Source organism: Leuciscus leuciscus (genome assembly GCF_965113295.1).
Source record: "Leuciscus leuciscus genome assembly, chromosome: 9".
Classification (NCBI taxonomy): Eukaryota; Metazoa; Chordata; class Actinopteri; order Cypriniformes; family Leuciscidae; genus Leuciscus; species Leuciscus leuciscus.
Window position 1 is genome coordinate 41,395,830 of NC_138733.1, and position 18,699 is coordinate 41,414,528.

The following is an 18,699-nucleotide window of genomic DNA, read 5'->3' on the forward strand; positions in this document are numbered from 1 at the left end:
CCCTGTTTACAACTGCTCTCTAACCGGTAGGCGTGGCTTGGGAGTGGCCTCGTAGAGCAGCGAAGCAAGTGCATTCTGGGAGTTGTTGTCTTTCATCCACATGAGCCAAAAATACATTTTCTGGCTTTTCTCAGTCTAGAAAGCTCCAAATTCAAAAATAATTTCACATTTCTTCTACATAAATGACCCAATTTAAATACACATTCATCTTTCCAGAGGTGAAGTATCCTTTTAAGGCACTTTACATTAATTTCTATGGTATTTGCATAGAGTGGGAGTAACACTGCAGTCCGGTGGCGAGGAGACGAGAGGACGTTTTTAATGGATGTCACTGGAGCAGAGGATTATGATGGTATTTACTCAAACTCAAAATCATAGTATTCATAAACCAGTCGTCAAAATGTCCCTGGATGACCTACCTCTTCCAGCCAGATTCTGAAGTGTGCATGTGATGGACTCTTTACTATCCCATCTCTGTGTCCGAAATCACATACTGTCACAGATGCTACTACATTTGAGTTCGTTCTGTAAGGTATAAATGTAATCTGGACTAGATTCACCATGGTATCATTGTCACATGAGCTATCATCATCAGTTGAGTCTCTTCAATGTCGTTCATAAATCCTCTCTGCTGTCGCCTCATGAAGTAGTAAATGCAAAAGGTCATCCGGAGTATTGTGTATTCGGACCCTGCTTTTTTTGGCTTACTTTTCCCGGACACTATGTAGTATGGAAGTCTCTGATTTTGGATGCACAACATGAGAAAGACAGTGAAGCGACGCAACTGACGCCGTAGGTCACATGATGAAGATGATAACATGATGAATATAGTGCATCTGGATTACATTCATACTACACGTATTCATACTGTTAGATCGGATGGATCTCCACCTCAGGTAGATCAGATCTTACTCGGACCCGAATCCTTGCCAGAATATTTGTTTTGTCTGGTATCTAAAACTGAGAGTTTGACTGAGAGAGCCAGGGAAGAGCAAAGCAGGAGATGAAGTGATGATAATAAACAGAGCAGAGTTTATTGAATCATTTTAGTTGCGTTTGTCTCAATGCTCAGACTTCGTCTGGATGTTACATTTCGTCTGGCCAGTACAAGTGTTATTATACCACGGGAAAAACAATGGAAAATTACTGCTTCACAACATTGTCCTGTGATTTTACAAGACATTCTCTGATCTCCTCCTCGTGAACACAAACATCCCTTTAAACCATGCAATCATACCATTAAATCCAGAGGTGAGCAAGGAAATGATCATATAAATGATAAAAATATAAAATGACAAGTGAAAAAAAAAATGAATAAATGATGTAAATCAATAAAGTGATCAAATCAAATGACAATGACATAAATGGCTGATTATAAATGATTATAGAATTAAATTGTATAAAAACTAAGAAAATAAAAGCACAGCACAGAAGTATGGTTGCTCTCTTAAATTAACACACACATGTTGCTATTGAGAATCCATAGATCCTGTACATGTTTACCCAGTGTGTTCAAAGATGTGCATATGTATTATTATTTGTGTGTAATTCATGCACACTATGTTTGTATATTGCAGTGACTTAGGGCATGTTTTCACGACAACGATGTACTATAATCAGACGACAGTGTTGTCAAAATGATCCCCGTTCACACGGATCTGTGAAAATGACAAAACAGGCTGTAATAGTCATGCCAGGCTAGTAGTTGATGTCATTTTGTCAACAAACACCTTCGAACACATACAGTAATACACATGGGCATGATGTCATCGATTTACAGAATAGGTCCTTATTTCATTGCTGAAACACACATGCATTTAATCAGTTTTTTAAATTGGTTTTTAAAACACCTTTTAAACATTTTAGGAACATTTTAGGAATTTCCCAATTATGAACAGATAGTTCCCACCAAAATGAAAATTCTGTCATCATCAACTCACATTCATGTTGATCAAAATAAACATGACACCCGTGTAAGAAGTCAACATGTCTTTTGCCTGAGGAAAATGATAGGCATCACAGTCTCTCCTTTTCCAGCAAATCGCCAGTTTTCACTCCGTATTTCATCTGTTTAGGCCATTAGCTCCTAAAAGGATTTTTATATTCTTCTGTGCATCCTCTTGTTTTTCTAATAAAATCCTGGACTTTGGAACATTTTTGCAGTATACAAGATTTTAAGTAAATAACTTTAATTTGAACAACTTTAACTTTCTGTTTCTTATGTATAATGCACTGCATCAGAACATGTAAAGTATGTAAGTGGAGAACAGAAGAACAGTGTGTGAGTGCTGTATATCTGTGCTGTATATCTGTCAAACTGCAGACTCCATCCACTTTCATTGTACAGAAAAAAGTAACCACATTCTGCTCGAGAGGTCATTTTGCTTTCTGCATAAAAACAATCGTATGTGTCTAGAGCTGGCCTAGAGACATGGGGTGGGTAGTTGATGTCAGAATTAACATTTTTAGCTGAACTATTTTACCTTTAAGAATGGGGAAAAATTATAATAATATGACTAGCACATAAAAAGGCACAAAGTACAGTAAAATAAAATAAAAGGTTACAGGTGTACATTTGTACCAATGTATTATTTCTACAAAAGAGGGGAAAAACATGAAAATCAAAGAAAATGTTTTTCTCAAGAAAGCATCAACACAAAATCACAATAATCATAAGCATGATTCTAGATAAACACAAGCGTAGAATCAATTACAAATAGTGCCATAGGGCTGTCAACATTGACGCGTTAACACATGCGATTAATTTGAAATGGCGCTAAATACAGGTGTAAATGGGGTCTAAAATGTTTTGAGTTTGAGCACTTTCCACCACTTCCAGAGGGAGTTGAAAACGCATTGGACCGGATTGCTTTCATAGTGCAGACGCTCATGTGATCGAACATGTTCGAACAACCACTAAAAGACGCCTACTCTCCGCCTACTGATCTAATGAGTGAACATTAAGGCCCTGTCCCAAATGGCGCACTTCATGTGGACTTTCGGTCTCGTGGACTTAAATTGCGCGTGCTCGCTGAGTCTACGAGTCCGTAGGCTGTCCCATTCAGCATTTTAAGGCTTTGAAGTGTGCTCAGTAGCGCCCCCTTTGTACCCTTGAAGCGGTCTTCCGCGAAGCCCGCATAGATGCAGGCTCCACACACTTTAACTACCCAGGAATCCTTGCGAAAGGCCAATCAGACAACGGATGGGACGAGATTTCGCTCACAGACAAATGTTGACATGCTGAGAAGAAAATATTACGTTTTTTATGACCTAGATGTTAGAGCTGTAGCGGTGCGTCGATGACGTCGACGCGTCGACGCCAAAATTACGTCGACGTCATATTTTTTGCGTCGACGCTTCTTTATTTATTATCTATTTATTTTTTTGCACCATTCCCGGAGGTACAGCTCGCCACACACACACGTCTCCTTTCTCTGCAGAATGCCACAAATCCGCTCAACCAATCACAGCGCACCATTCCACGCATTGTAAACAGTAACGGTGGCGCTCTGACACCCGGCATCCTAGTTTTCCTTATCTACTTTGCACTTTTTGATCAACAAACAAACAAAAAAAATAATACATTGATGAACCTGTGGTGGATTCTGCCGTAGGGAAGAAACGTAAGCCATCGAAATCTAATCATTTACGTGAGGAGATTAAGAAGATGAGGCACGCGGGAGGAAGAGAAATGCCGACTGATGCTTGTTCTCACACGACAGCGTCAAACTTCTGTCGAATGCTGACACGTTAACCCCAGGGGATCTTTTAAAAAACTTTCAATTCTTGTACTCAAAGTCAACGAAAACCGAGCAGGACCTAAGCCATTTTACAGCTGATCGCCGTCAAAAAAGAAGGTCGCCGTCGTTCAGAAGGTATTTCTAGCGATGGCTGATTGAATGTAGCCTATGTTTAGTCCAGATTAGTATTGACCGAGTTCAGAGGCTGTCATATGTGGATCAACTTACTTTGTTGTGTATTTTCAACAGTTTCAATGTGAAAATTAACTTTTATATTGATTCAATGGATTAATTGCATGAAAAAAAAAAGGATTTATCACATTTATACTATATTATTCAGAAGTAAACATTGTAGCTGACAGTGTGTTTATGTCAGAATGTTTATTTTTAAACCACAACCTTCTAAGTGCTTCTTTTACCAATATATTTAACATATCTTTTGCATTTCTCATCCAAACAACGTCAAACTTGGCACTGCACTTACTCGTGCCCAGACAGCTGTCGAGTTTGAAATCCATCGGAGTAACGGCTCGACAGAGATATGCGAATAACAGACAGGATAAATAATTCCAATTAGTCGTTAGATTAGTCGACTAATCGATAAAATAATCGCCCGACTAATCGTTTAATTAATAATCGTTTACCCCAGCCCTACTAGATGTACATTTTACCAGTTGTTACCTACAGTTTACAAACATTATGGTCATCGACCAGTGGTTGATGTCTCAAACATAATAATAGCGCGTTGAATAATACGATCGCATTATGATTCATTAAATAAATAGAACTGAATGTCAGGGCTTTACTGAGTCACATATAAACACAGTATGAATATTGAAATCTGTAAATTCATCTGAAACTCATGCACATTTTCATTATGTGTTAAAATTGTAATCTTAGTTCAAATGGAACATTATGTATTATTATGTACAACTGTATACATCATTTAAATAAGCATGATGTATCTATTGTCTAATGCCCAGGTGGCATGCACAATATCAAAGTATAGAACTGTAAAATTAGGCTGTGTAGTTGACATGGAGATAAGACGTCGGGAGTGCAAAAATGTGATTTCTCCTGTCCAACAACAACCAGACCGTTATTTCCGGCGTGACGGTCGAGTCTGTCCCTAAAATACCTCTCAATGCGCCCTCGTGGACTCGCGCCAAGGGCCCTATAGGTCTGCACTACATGACGTCACCAAAGTGTGGACTCTGAGGAAGTCCACAAGTCCGGAGTGTGCCATTTGGGACAGGGCCTATGAGAAGTGCACTAGCCAGACGGGATTTAAACTTTGTCGGCGGAAGACCTAATTTTGTTTTTTTAAAGATGAAAAACATACCAAGCACAATGTTCTCTTACCATTCCTGATTTCTAACACTCTCACAGCGATCTTGCGGCTGTCAGAGCAGAAACGAAAGCTGATGCTCTCCGTATGTTTTTCCATTGTCTCCAGGCGCGTTCATATGTAAATTGCATTATAATCCTTCACATCTATTGCGATCTCAATATTTGGCCAGTTGATAATACCTAGAATATCAAAATCGACTGCTGGCGGTAGATCCTTCTCCTATTTAGTACCTAAACTCTGGAACAGTCTTCCTAACATTGTCCGGGAAGCAGACACACTCTGACAGTTTAAATCTAGACTAAAACGCATCTCTTTAACCTGACATTCATATAGAACATAATACAGTTCTATTATTCAAATCAGTTAACCCGGGAACCCTTCCTATAACACCTGCTGTACTCGTTACATCATAAGAACAATGGCGTCTACGCTAATATTAGTCTCTGTTTATCCCGAGGTTTACCGCAGTCCGCCGGATCCAGGCCGTATCCAGATCTGATGAAAGACATACGCCTGTACACGACGACAATGCAGTCCTGAATTGTCAACTAGTCTCTCCCCTGTGAAGGCCTCCTTCCCTTCCCTTTACCTTCAGATAAAACTTTGTCAAATAATTCCAGTTCACATGGCTACGCGGAAGCGATAAATATTATGTATTTAAAATTTTTAAGGCCAGACAAGTAATTTGTTGAGGTCAATTTATAAAGGCTACTACACGCCTACGCACATATATATTTAAATACGCATACTTATAGACTAAACACGTAATGCGCATGTGCACGCGTTCAGCGCTCTCACAGGTTCGTGTTTTTTAAGTTCGCGCAGAGATAACTTTTTTTTTTTTTTTTTTTCACCTTGCACCTTGAAACCTATTTCAAGGTTTGCGTTCTCGAGCCACCAGGCACTGTTGTTGTGTGAATGAGCAGCCGGAGCGCATTAAGGGTTCCCTTTCAAGGGAACTCCCGTTGCGTCGAAACTGACGCTATGGGAACGCTTTGCGTGATGACGTCTTGAAGCACATGTAAAATCAGTCCAATGGTGTGGCGGAACGTCAGAGGCGGGTGACGTCACGTACCAGGAAGCTATAAAAGCCGGCCCGAAACAGAAAACGAAAGCTTTCTGAGTCTTCAGTTGCGCTCTGTGTTGAATCTGTCCTTGTTATTTGGTGTTGTCTGTCTATATTATATATATATATATATATATATTCAGTATGGCGAGCAAGCAGCAGTTTAGAGTGTGTGTCCATCCCTGCCCGCGTTATTTAACGGGAGGTGATACTCACACTCTTTGTGTTGTTTGTTTGGGTGAGGAGCATGCCCAGTCAGCACTCGAGGGTGGTGACTGTGTGCATTGCGAGGCGCTTCCATTGCGTATGCTCCGATCCCGCTTGGCTCGGTTCAATCCCGATCACGTTCCCCAGGGCTTGGGTCCCACCGCTGCCGAGGCACGGCGTCGATCTCAGACCTGGGGTTCACAAATGGATTTATCAGTGGATGTTGAGACGGGCTCTGCCTTATCTCAACATCCTTCTGATAGATCCAGTGCCTCTCATCAGGGTGTGGAAGCACGCGCTGTGGTTTCTTCCCCCCCGATGGAGGCACCAATACTGCAATTGTCCAGCTCTGAGGAGTTGGACGTTGTTAGTATTGAAGCTGAGTCTGAGGATTCGCCACCTCAGTCTCACGCTTTTGAGGAACTGCTCGATGTTGTCACGAGAGCAGTTCACAGATTATCTATTGAGTGGCCAGAGGATAGGCAGGACGTTCGTTCGAAAAGAAAGCTCGACGAACGCTTCCTGCCAGCTCGTACACAGCCTCAGCGAAGAAGCCTTCCGTTTTTCCCCAATCTCCACACCGAGGTGTCGAAATCGTGGCGAAAACTGGTTTCATACAGAGTGTATGCACCACAAACATCCCACTATTCTTCCATTCACAAATATAAAGAATATGGTTATGGGGAGATGCCGAAGGTGGAACAGACGCTCGCGAGCTATCTCTCTCCAGCAACGGCATCTTCCCTGAAAGCTCCTTCACTTCCCTCTAAGCCAGTAAAATTCACATCATCTCTGGTTCATAAATCGTATGCAGCCGCTGGTCAAGCTGCAGCGTGTCTGCATACGATGTCTATTATGCAAGCCTATCAGGCAGAATTATTGGGGGATTTAGAGGAGGGCGGGGGAATTGGTCCTGACACAGTGGCTGAACTACGCAGAGCCACAGATCTGTCTCTCAGGGCCACCAAGGAGACCGCTAAATCAATCGGGCGGTCTATGGCAGCCCTGGTGGCCACTGAGAGGCATCTGTGGCTCAATTTGAGCGATATAAAAGAGAAAGAAAAGCACGTTCTCTTAGATGCTCCGGTTTCCACTGTTGGTTTATTTGGTGATGCAGTAAACAGTGCGGTAGCTAAATCTCAGGAAGCTGCTAAACAGGCAGCTGCATTACAAAAACTTCTCCCCCGCCGTTCTTTCATTGAGGCTGCTGAGCGGGAGCAGCCTCACTCCTCTAAAAAGAGCGCTGAACATCGTGCCACTCAAAAACAGAGTGTGTCCTCTCGTGCTCCCCCACAAAAATCTCGGGGACACGGAGGGCGCTCTCAAACCCAGCAGTCTTCGAGGGGTAAAACGGATCTGCGGACCGTTATTACCGCCAAGAAGGCTGCTGGGAAAAAGTCCTGATGTCTGAGGGCTCAGGACAAATGAGGGTAGTCCCCCCGAAGCAGAGCGGTTAACACCTCTTTCACGGTGCCCGTCTCTCTTCGGTGCCCTCAGGGGACCGTTCTGCCAACCCTGCCACCTCTGGTGTTACAGGGCGCAGCGGTCTCCGGCGAGCACATATCTCAAGGTCCACCCGGAAACGTAGTGGCCTCGGGATGCCCGCCCCCTCTGAGGAGGGTGCTAGAGCAGTCTGTTTGGTCGTTCCCTGCCGGTGCACCGTTACAGGGCGACGAACCGACTACTCAACAGCAGGAGAAAAATACGGTGCCGTCTCTCTTCGGTGCCCTCAGGGGACCGTTCTGCCAACCCTGCCGCCTCCGGTGTTACAGGGCGCAGCGGTCTCCGGCGAGCACATATCTCAAGGTCCACCCGGAAACGTAGTGGCCTCGGGATGCCCGCCCCCTCTGAGGAGGGTGCTGGAGCAGTCTGTTTGGTCGTTCCCTGCCGGTGCGCCGTTACAGGGCGACGAACCGACTACTCAACAGCAACAAAATCCAGAAACCAGTCTCGAGAGACTGGTACCTCTAGTAGAATCTTTGACAGCGTGGAAGCTACTGTCAAATGTTTCTCGTTGGGTCCTGCAGACCGTGGAAAAAGGGTATTAGATACAATTCTATTAACGCCCACCGCGATTTATGGGGGTCCTGCCCACAGTGGTGGGCCCCGAGCAGGTTCTGGTTATGGAACAGGAAGTAAACACTCTGTTAGAGAAAGGGGCCATAGAATATGTACCCCCCTCCAACAGGGAAACCGGGTCTTACAGCCGGTACTTCATAGTTCCAAAAAAGGACGGGGGATTGCGTCCCATTTTAGATCTTCGAGTTCTGTACGAGTCAGCCATGCAGCTCAAGTTCAAAATGTTAACCTTGAGACAAATCATGCCACAGATCAGGTCCGAGGACTGGTTTGTCACGATAGACCTCAAGGACGCATATTTCCATCCGTCCGTGTCATTGGAAGTTCCTGAGGTTTGCTTTCGGGGGCAAAGCATACCAATATCGAGTTCTTCCATTCGGCCTGGCTTTATCACCCCGCACTTTCACCAAATGCGTGGATGCAGCTCTGGCGCCTCTGCGCCTCCAGGGTATTCGCATCACGAACTACATCGACGATTGGTTGATTTTAGCTCAGTCGCATTAGATGGCGGTTCAACATCGAGATGTTGTTCTCGCCCATATGAAAGAGTTGGGGTTACGGCTGAACGCCAAGAAGAGTGTGCTTTCTCCATTTTAGAGGACCACTTTTTTAGGCGTGGTTTGGGATTCAGTGTCGATGCAGGCGCGCCTGTCATCGCCACGCTTCGATTCCATCCTGGCAGCTGTGAGAAGTGTAAAGCTAGGCCAGCTACTCACTGTCAAACAGTTCCAGAGACTGTTGGGTCTCATGGCAGCAGCTTCCAACGGGATACCTTTTGGACTACTGCACATGAGGCCCCTGCAGTGGTGGCTCAGGACCAGAGGGTTTTTCCCCGAGGGGCAACCCATTTCGCACAATCAAGGTCACGCGGTGATGCCTACGTGCCTTGGTTATGTGGAAGAAACCTTGGTTCCTGTCCCAGGGCCCAGTGCTGGGAGCTCCTTGTCGTCGCAAACTGCTAACGACGGATGCTTCCCTCACGGGTTGGGGAGCGATCCTGAGGGTCGCTCATCTCAAGGTCTGTGGGAAGACCATCATCGTTCCTGGCATTCTATAGCCTAGAGATGTTAGCTGTCTTCCGGGCTCTGAGGAGCTTTATCACAGGTCTCAGGGGACACCATGTGTAGTACATACGGACAACACGTCGGTAGTCGCCTATATCAAGGGGGTTTGCGCTGGCATGCCATATCCTCTTGTGGTCCCAGGGGAAGTTGCTGTCACTCAAGGCAGCCTACATCCCCGGGGTCCAGAATATAGGAGCAGACACTCTGTCGAGACAGGGGCCGAGGCCCGGGGAATGGTGGCTCCACCCCCGAGGTGGTGGAGCTGATATGGAAATTATAAGTGGATCTGTTTGCGTCTCGAGAGACGTCTCACTGTCCACTTTGGTTCTCCTTCACGCATCCAGCTCCTCTGGGACTGGATGCTATGGTACAGACGTGGCCGAGGCTACGTCTGTACGCCTTTCCCCCAGTTGCTCTGCTCCCGGGAGTTCTGGAAAGAGTTCGCAGGGACCGGGTTTGCCTGCTTTTTATAGCCCCGCGCTGGCCGGGCAGAGTATGGTTTCCCGATCTTGTGTCCCTCCTCGACGGGCATCCTCTGGAGCTACCCGTCAGGAGGGACCTTCTGTCCCAAGCAGGGGGCTCAATATTTCACCCCCGCCCAGAACTGTGGAACCTGTGGGCTTGGCCTCTGAGGGGGCCCAGCTCATAGAGTCAGGTCTCTCAACTGAGGTTGTTGAGACCATTCTACAGTCCAAGCTCCCTCCACGAGGAAACTTTATGCCCTGAACTGAAGAGTATTCACCTCTTTGTGTAGTGACCGTTGGTTGGATCCAGTCAACTGCCCAATTGGTACAGTTCTGGAGTTCCTGCAGGACCGGTTCACTGCAGGTCTGACCCCGTCCACTTTAAAGGTTTATGTGGCGGCCGTAGGTGCTTACCACAGTCCTTTGGGTGGAATGTCTGTGGGGAAAGACCCTTTGGTATCTCGTTTCCCTCGTGGCACTTGGAGGTCCTCCTCCCTTTCGAAATCGGACCAGGAGGCGAATAATTTGCTTTGCCCTGTTCGGGCGTTAGGCGCGTATGTCCACAGAGCTGCCCTGTGGCGTAAAAGTGACTTTTGCTCCCCTAACAAGGGAGGTCCAGTGTCTAAGCAAAGGATGAGCAAGTGGGTGGTTGAGACTATCTCACTGGCTTATGAGGCGGCTGGACAGCCTTCTCCTTTGGCTGTCCGGTCGCTCTCTACTAGGAGTATGGCGGCCTCTAAGGCCCTTATATCAGGAGTATCGTTACAGGACGTCTGTGATGCGGCAGGCTGGTCCTCACCGCACACCTTCGTCAGGTTCTACTCTCTGGATTTAGACTCTACTCCAGGGTCTCATGTTTTGTCTTCTTAGTGCTGCTCACATGATTACACACAGGACAGACATTTGTAGCTATGGAGGCGTTGGTATAGACGTTCCCATAGCGTCAGTTTCGACGCAACGGGAGTTCCCTTGAAAGGGAACGCCTCGGTTACGACTGTAACCTCGGTTCCCTGAAGAGGGAACGAGCGTTGCGTCGCCTTGCCATATCTCCTTCATGCCTGTCAGCGCGACTTCAGACTTTACGAAGCTTTCGTTTTCTGTTTCGGGCCGGCTTTTATAGCTTCCTGGTACGTGACGTCACCCGCCTCTGACGTTCCGCCACACCATTGGACTGATTTTACATGTGCTTCAAGACGTCATCACGCAAAGCGTTCCCATAGCGTCAGTTTCGACGCAACGCTCGTTCCCTCTTCAGGGAACCGAGGTTACAGTCGTAACCGAGGCGTTTTGTGTTAGAACGGTGTCGGGTGTTGTGTTAGCGGCCCCTAAGTTAATAACTAATGATCGTTGCAAAGGAAGTGAATCAATCAAAACTACCTTTAGCTGGACAATAACTTTCTACTCTCTAGTTCTAGAGCTACTTCTAGAGCTGCTGTAAAGCCAAAACAATCTCTGTTACTTTAATTTCCTATTATCACTGTAAAGCTGCTTTGAAATTATCTATGTTGTTAAAAGCGCTATATAAATGAAGGTGACTTGACTTGACTAAATCTGATGGTTTACTTTGCTGGATATAGCAAATGGTGATCAAATTAACATGTTAAACTAGACAAATGATGTATGGTTAATTTTACGACAAGTGTGCAATTTAATCACGATAAAAAAAATTAATCTATTGACAGTCTACTGACATTCATTGATTCTATATTTGTAAAGTGAGAAATGAAATACTCACAAGTTCCTGTTCATGAAGATAATTATATTTCTTCTTTGAGAAATCTTTCAGTATACACCTAGCAAGCAAATCAATGATATAATCCACCTACAGTGGCCCACAGATAAATGAAAAAGAGAATAGCATTAGTTTTTTTTTTTTTTTTTTGATGGGCTATATATAATTTTTCTATATATTTAAAAAAAATGTCAGATCTAGATCCTCCCCTTTATAACCCTAATTATTACATTTCTATATACAAAAACTCGACTTACCACGCTTACAAACGACAATAGTCCACCCATGTTGATAATTGTTGTTAAAAAACAGAATTTTTTTGCCTGTACAAAGAACAACAACAACAACAAAAAAACACTTAATGTACATGTCTTAAACAACTTTGATTCTAATTCATTTAATCACTATGAGTTGGGATCGTGCTTGAGAATGGGCTTTATGCACAGCTGCACTACTTCCTGAACTTCAGCCAGCTCTTTGTTTCCTGTCTGCCATTATTGGACAAACTGATTAATCCAGGTGTGTCTGATTATTGTTACTGAGGTCAGGCACACCTGGATTAATCAGTTTGTCCAATAATGGCAGACAGGAAACAAAGAGCTGGCTGAAGTTCAGGAAGTAGTGCAGCTGTGCATAAAGCCCATTGGGATAGTGCCTGAGAGTCCTATCTCCTTTGAATGTTAATGTACCCTTGTTATTGGACATTGGCGGGTGAGTTTTGCATTGCGTACCACTCCCTGTGCTGCCTGTATAGGAAGCGAGCAGAGAGACACTCACCAAGCTTTTGCTTTAAAGCCGAGCATTTCTTAGTAGATTCAACTCTGATTTTCATCTACGTGTGTTGTCTTCAGAACCCAGAAGTGTTCCTGTGTTGGTGTGATGGTGCGTCAGCAGTTATCGTCTTCCTGGGGAACTCTGAAAGAGCCCTTCTCTACACGATGTCAGGCGATCTTCGCCTGTGCACTTCAACACAAAGAGCATTTCTTCTGAAAGAGTAACACGCGTGTGTTTTCATATTTTTCAAGATGTCATTTGACCCGTTTCTGGATGCGGCAGTTTCCTGGCCCCGGCTGACAGTCCCGATCACTGTTTCTCGTATCTGGTATGTAAGCATGCTGACGTAGCGTTCGTGGATGAGTCATTCACCCTCTGCGGGAAGATAGCTATCTCGATGCTGAGATCGAGACTCCAATACCTCGTAAGAGGTGGTCCCCTCCTTTGGGGACTTTGTCCCGCAGTTCTCAGCAGTACAAAAGCAGACGGTACATCCTGCCCAGGCGGACCACTGCTGCCTCCACTCACCTGCCAGTGACAGCCCCTCTGCCTGCTCGTTGATGAGGGCACCCCCCACGGCCTCCACCTTCGGTCCTGGGCAGCCACAGCCGAAGCCCTCACACAGGCCGCTCCCCCCCCACCCTCGTGGGCACCGCCAGACTCTCCAAGCATCAGGCGAAGTGGCGTTACTGAGACTGGAGACCCAGAGATGTGGAGGCCTGCTCTTCAGGAGATGGTGAAGGCAACGCTCCTTCTCCCTGTGAAGGGCCGGGCAGAGAATCCTTGTTTGAATTTGTTTTATGTTACACCACTGGTCTCACGACATGTGGTACCCACATTTTCAACAAAAGATACTGTAACGAGGTTCGTTGTTATGGGAAGAAGGAGGCGGGAATCGGCGAACATTCAAATAGTTTAATAAATAAATAAACCAATACAAAAACGATGTCCCCTCGCGGACAACTGCTGGCCACACAAAACAGGAACAAAACATCACATAAAACTCAGGCCTGTTCCTCTCTCGCTCTTCACTGTCGTCGCTCCTCCTTTATGCTTCCGCTCCTCCGTGAGAGATATGAGACCGGTGCTGTCAAGTTCTGGGTGACACCTAACACGTTTGCGAGGTTCTACAACCTCCAAATTGGGCCTGTTTCTTCCTGTGTGTTGTCTACAAACAGATGATATACAGGTGGATGGGCTCGGTATCCTGCTTGCAGTGCCTTTCTTCTCCTAGGACGGGATACGTCTGTTATTTTGCGCCACAGGTGAGTCCCCAAATGGCGAACCCTGCTTGGTGTTCCTCCAGCACTTCGCCAGGTATATCACTTTTGTGCATGCCCAGTGGTCAGCACCTATGCTAGACAAGGTCCCTATATGTTGTAATTCCCTTCGGGTGATCCCATATGTGTATTCTTCCATAGTGCGACTTCCCAGTTGGCAAGCCCGTGTCTTTCCCTTGGCAGAGCCACTCTGCCGTCCATGTTGGTGTTGCCACCACCCTAGCTAGGTTGGATCCTCTGCAGGGACCTTCCATATGTAGTACTGCCCTCTAGCCAGTCCATATGTGTAACTCCACATGCTACCTCCCTACGGGCAGGATGTGGTCTCGTCCCTTTCTGGATGGATTAGGCCCGCTTTCCCAGTGTTTGGGGCAAGTAGGAACAGCAGTGATTGACTTCTTTAAGTAAGCCCTGTCCAAGGGGTGCGGGAGGATCAGGCGGCTTATGCGGAGCACTGGAAGGTGCAGTAATTGTGGCGTTTTTCTGAGGGATCCCAATTCATCAGGCACTGACATAACTCGTAGTGACTGACTGAATGAGAACGTCGATGTTACCTATTGTAACCCTGTTCCCTGAAGGAGGAAACGGAGACGTTACTTCCCATCGTCACAATCCCCGTGCTCACCGCTGAGCTACCGGGAACTGCTCGGCTCTTCAGTGAAAGCTTGGTGACTGTCTCTCTGCTTGATTTCTATATACCTGCAGCACAGGGCATGGTTTGCGATGCAAATCTCGCTTGCCAATGTCCATTTGCTGGTTCTGTTAACACAAGAAGGTTATAGGACTCTCAGGTGAGACCTTTTGTAACCCCCTTCAGGGAACGGGGGTTACAAAAGGTAACCTAGACGTTTTATTGAAGGGGGTGAATTGGAATCCTTTGCTGCTTCAAAGTATATGTAATGAGTGATTATAATCAAGGTATTAATCAGTATTTTTCCTTCTAAATATCAAATGAGTTGAATGACTTCCCTGGAGATTTTACTTTGTTATAGAAGTTACAAGTGTGATTACTGAAATGTTCTTTTCATGTATTCTTTAATGTCAGTATTTGATATCTGAATGCAGTAACAATGCTTGCCTATTTATCCCGGCTTCCAGAAATGAAATAGGGACTGGTTTTGTTTTTGAGAAAGGTCTTCAACGTGTTAAAACATATAGGGGTCATTGAAGTCTATAGTTTAAGGGACTATTTCTCAGTTAAAGCCATACTTTCCATTTAGACTAAAGTTTCCTATATCCTTGAGAGAAAGGACTTGTTATCTTGATGTTTTGAGATGAGACTCCTGTTTATAGTTAGAGTCTGGCCAAATCCAACCTTTGGAAAAGCTGTGTGTCGATGTGTGTGTTAGTCTTTTTGGTTACAGGTTAAGGAACCACTGGCATTATTGGAGATTTACTGAGTTGTTGTTCGGGACATGCTGGCGCCCAGCAACCCAAATCTGCAACCTGGAAGGTCATGATGTGCCTAACTTCAGGGTCAGAGTGTCAGCTGCATAATCTATGGAGATATGCTTCAGTCTATCTGAAAATGTGTGGAAAATTACTATGTTTATCAATTTCTCAGCCAATCAGAATCATTCAGCCTGTAAGCAATGACGTAGCTTAGACCTTGGAAATTGTATAACTGCTGTGATCTTTGTAACTGTACGCGGGGCGGCCTGCGAACTCCTGTGTGAGTCTTGAAGCTGACCTCTGCTGATGAAACTGCAAACTATCTTCAGTAAAACTTTTCTTCAATTTTTTTAAATTCTGACTCCGGATCTTCTTTCAAACATCTGGTCCTTGGATCCTAAACTGTTAACCCCTAAAAGCATTATATTAAGTTTAATGTCTTTAACAAAGGTTGAACTGTCCTTTTTTGGAAAACTCACCTTGCCATAAACCAGAACATCTAAACGAATGCCATATCCCTTGATCAGGGTCCTGGTGTCTTTGCCATCACTGTTCTTGTAGTATTTTGCAAATCTGTAAAGATTACACAAAAACACCCATTTATTTGCAACATTTGTTCACTTCTTCTGAAGAATCATCTTTACTAGTTACTGTTAGACTGGAACCAAGCTGTCTAGACTCAGAAAGGGCTACACTCTTAGAAAACAAAGGACTTTTATGGAAATTAGCTTTTAAACTCTCTTCAACATGGGCATCCTTATCACTGAGTCACTGAGTCAATCTCATTTTAATTATAAAGCCCAAAAACAACAGTGGTTGAGCATTGCGCTGAACAATATAATTTAAAAGAAAACTAAAAGACAAAAAAACAATATGACAATAAGACACAAACACACAATTGATGTTTAGACAAACCCCATTTGACTCAGTGATTATAAGCCTTCTCAAAGAGAGGTTTTTAATTTTGCTTTAAAATGTGATTCTGATAAGATTATTCTAATAGAGAGTGGTAGGCTGTTCCACAGTTTAGGGCCAGCTATGGCAAAAGCCTGGTCAACTTTTTTCGGTGACTTTAAACATCTAGCTGATAAGAAGGTGCTAGTCCATTTAAAAACTTAAAAACAAAGAGTAAAATTGCAAACAGCCAGTGCAAAGACTGTAAGACGGAGGTGATGTGTTCATATTTGCGAGTGCCAGTCAGAAGTCTAGCAGCTATGTTTTGGACTGTTTGTAAGCGATTTATATAGGATTGGCTAATACCTATATACATTGAGTTGCAGTAGTCTAGTCGAGATGAGATAAAATCATGTATTTAAAGCATCAAACTCAAGGAGTCTTGGCTGAAAGAAACATACTTGTTACTAACAAAACCTTGGTTCCCTGAAATAACAGGAATGAGTATTGCATCGCTAAATGCTTTGGGAAAACTACTTTTACTCCGAATACTGAAGCCTTATTGAATCACACAGTGAAACTTCATGAATCTATGGGTCTTCAGCCCACCTGAACTGAAGTGGGCAGAGCACTCTATATATACTCTTAAGGCCTGAATAGGGCAGAGTAAGTGCAAATCTTGCCTGTCCTCTGAAAACGGAAGAGAGAGTAATTACCTGTGCTCTAAATGGAGTAGAGAGCATGTTAGGTACATAGCTGTGTCTTGGTTTGAGAATGACTTTACAGAAAATCAAGGCAAGACGTGCTCAAAGAGAGTGCTTGCAAGTCACAAACTCACTTGACCGACGCTGGGGCAAGTAGGACGGCGGTCTATAACGGAAAGTGCCACAGCTCGGCCGACTGGAACAGCTCGAAGGGTGGGCCCCTAATGGCCCTAAGGACTGTAGATGTTGGAATAGTAAGGGGACAAAGCCGGTTCAGCCTTCTAGCCACCTTCAGAAAACGAACGCACGATTTCATACAGAAAGGCCTTAAAAACTGCTAGATCTGCTTTTTTTTTTTTTTTTGTCTCTTAGAAGAAAACAAACACAACCCTAGGTATTTATTTGATACAGTGGCTAAATTAACGAGAAATAAAGCTTCTCATTCTGAAGTTTCCAAAAAGTATAGCAGAAAAGACTTTATGAACTTCTTTACTTGCAAGATTGATAATATTAGGGAAAAAATTATAACAATGCGAAGTCTACTACAGTATTGCATCAGGCAGTGCATTTGTAGTGTCCCTGAGGAACAATTCCATTCATTCATTGCTATAGGGGAGGAAGAATTGTCTAAACTTGTTAAATCATCTAAATCAACAACATGTATGTTAGACCCTATACCGACTAAGCAACTGAAAGAGGGGGAGAAATCACCCCAGGGCATGATACAAGACAACCAACCATGTCTAGTGCAAGTACACTCTCAGAATAGGTGGAGCACTGGGGCAGGCCGACTGAAGTTTTAGAGCTCCGCCTAACAAATTGGATGTAGGGGCTAATACTTAAATTTCCATTTAGAGCAACAGAGTGTTGCTAGACCAGTCTAAATAGGGTGAGCCTCAACCTCGTATTATTGTAATATTATTCTAAGTGTACATGGGAAACCATGGTATGATTATATAAAGTCTCTTAGAAGAAAACAAGTCTCTTAGAAGAGTGTGTACAGATCCATGAGCACTAAATAGCACACTATTAGAAATAAGCAAGCATGGTGTGGCATCTAAAGGTATAAGTCAATTGCCTGTGTCTAATGGCCAAGACCGACGAGTTTGTCGGAAAGAAAGAATAATAATAATATTAACCTTTATTTTATAAAGTGCCTTTAAAAGCAGCTTCTCAAAGCGCTGTACACACAATAAACAATTGTTAAAAGAAACACATCAACAGGTAAATGCAAGTTTAAAAAAATATGTCTTAAGTTGACCTTTAAAAATGGCATAAGTCTGAGCTTCCCTAAGTTCAAGAGGTAGAGAATTCCAAAGGACAGGTGCATAGAAAGAGAAAGCCCTTTCACCCATAGACTTTAAGCGAGTTTTAGGAACAACCAGCATGCTCGATTGTGAGGAGTGCAATCTGCGATTAGGAGTGTAGGGGTACAACAGTTCTGCTAGATAATTTGGAGCCAGGCCGTGCAAAGATTTGTATGTGAGCATCATAATCTTGAAATCGATTCGGAACCTGACTGGAAGCCATTGCAAAGATTCCAAAACCGGAATGATATGGTTGCATATTCTGGACCCAGTTAAGATCCTGGCGGCAGAATTTTGTACATGTTGAAGCTTGTGTAGTGTAGATTTAGAAACTCCGGCTAAAAGGGCGTTACAATAGTCTATCCGAGAGACAACGAAGGAATTTATCAGCTTTTCAGCTACAGGAAAAGTTAACATCGGCCGCAATCTAGCGATGTTTCTAAGATGGAAGAAAGATGTTTTAACAATACTCTGAATGAAAGAATCAAATGAAAGATTAGCATAAAAAATAACTCCAAGGTCCCTCATTTTACTCTGGATACCCAAGACAGAGCCATCAAGAGTCAAAGACAAAGAACCAGCTTTGGAAGTTTGGTGATGGGAACCAATGAGCATAACTTCCGTTTTATCATTGTTCAAACACAG

At 44.2% G+C, this 18,699-nt stretch overlaps 1 protein-coding gene across 2 annotated transcripts in view; it reads right to left on the bottom strand.

Moving 5' to 3' along the window:
• LOC309505560 (P2X purinoceptor 4a-like) overlaps nucleotides 1-18,699 on the bottom strand; it is a 42,210-nt gene that overhangs the window by 7,337 nt on the left and 16,174 nt on the right. The window contains exons 9-12 of one of the 2 annotated variants that reach the window (XM_082178963.1): nucleotides 15,629-15,722; nucleotides 11,961-12,026; nucleotides 11,707-11,793; nucleotides 1,013-1,658 (exon numbers count right to left, since the gene is read on the bottom strand). In XM_082178963.1, coding sequence (XP_082035089.1) covers nucleotides 1,617-1,658; nucleotides 11,707-11,793; nucleotides 11,961-12,026; nucleotides 15,629-15,722 — 289 coding nt within the window. In that variant the 3' untranslated portion in view covers nucleotides 1,013-1,616. Of the gene's footprint in view, nucleotides 1-1,012; nucleotides 1,659-11,706; nucleotides 11,794-11,960; nucleotides 12,027-15,628; nucleotides 15,723-18,699 lie in introns of those variants that run through there. The other variant, XM_082178964.1, reaches the window with a different exon arrangement.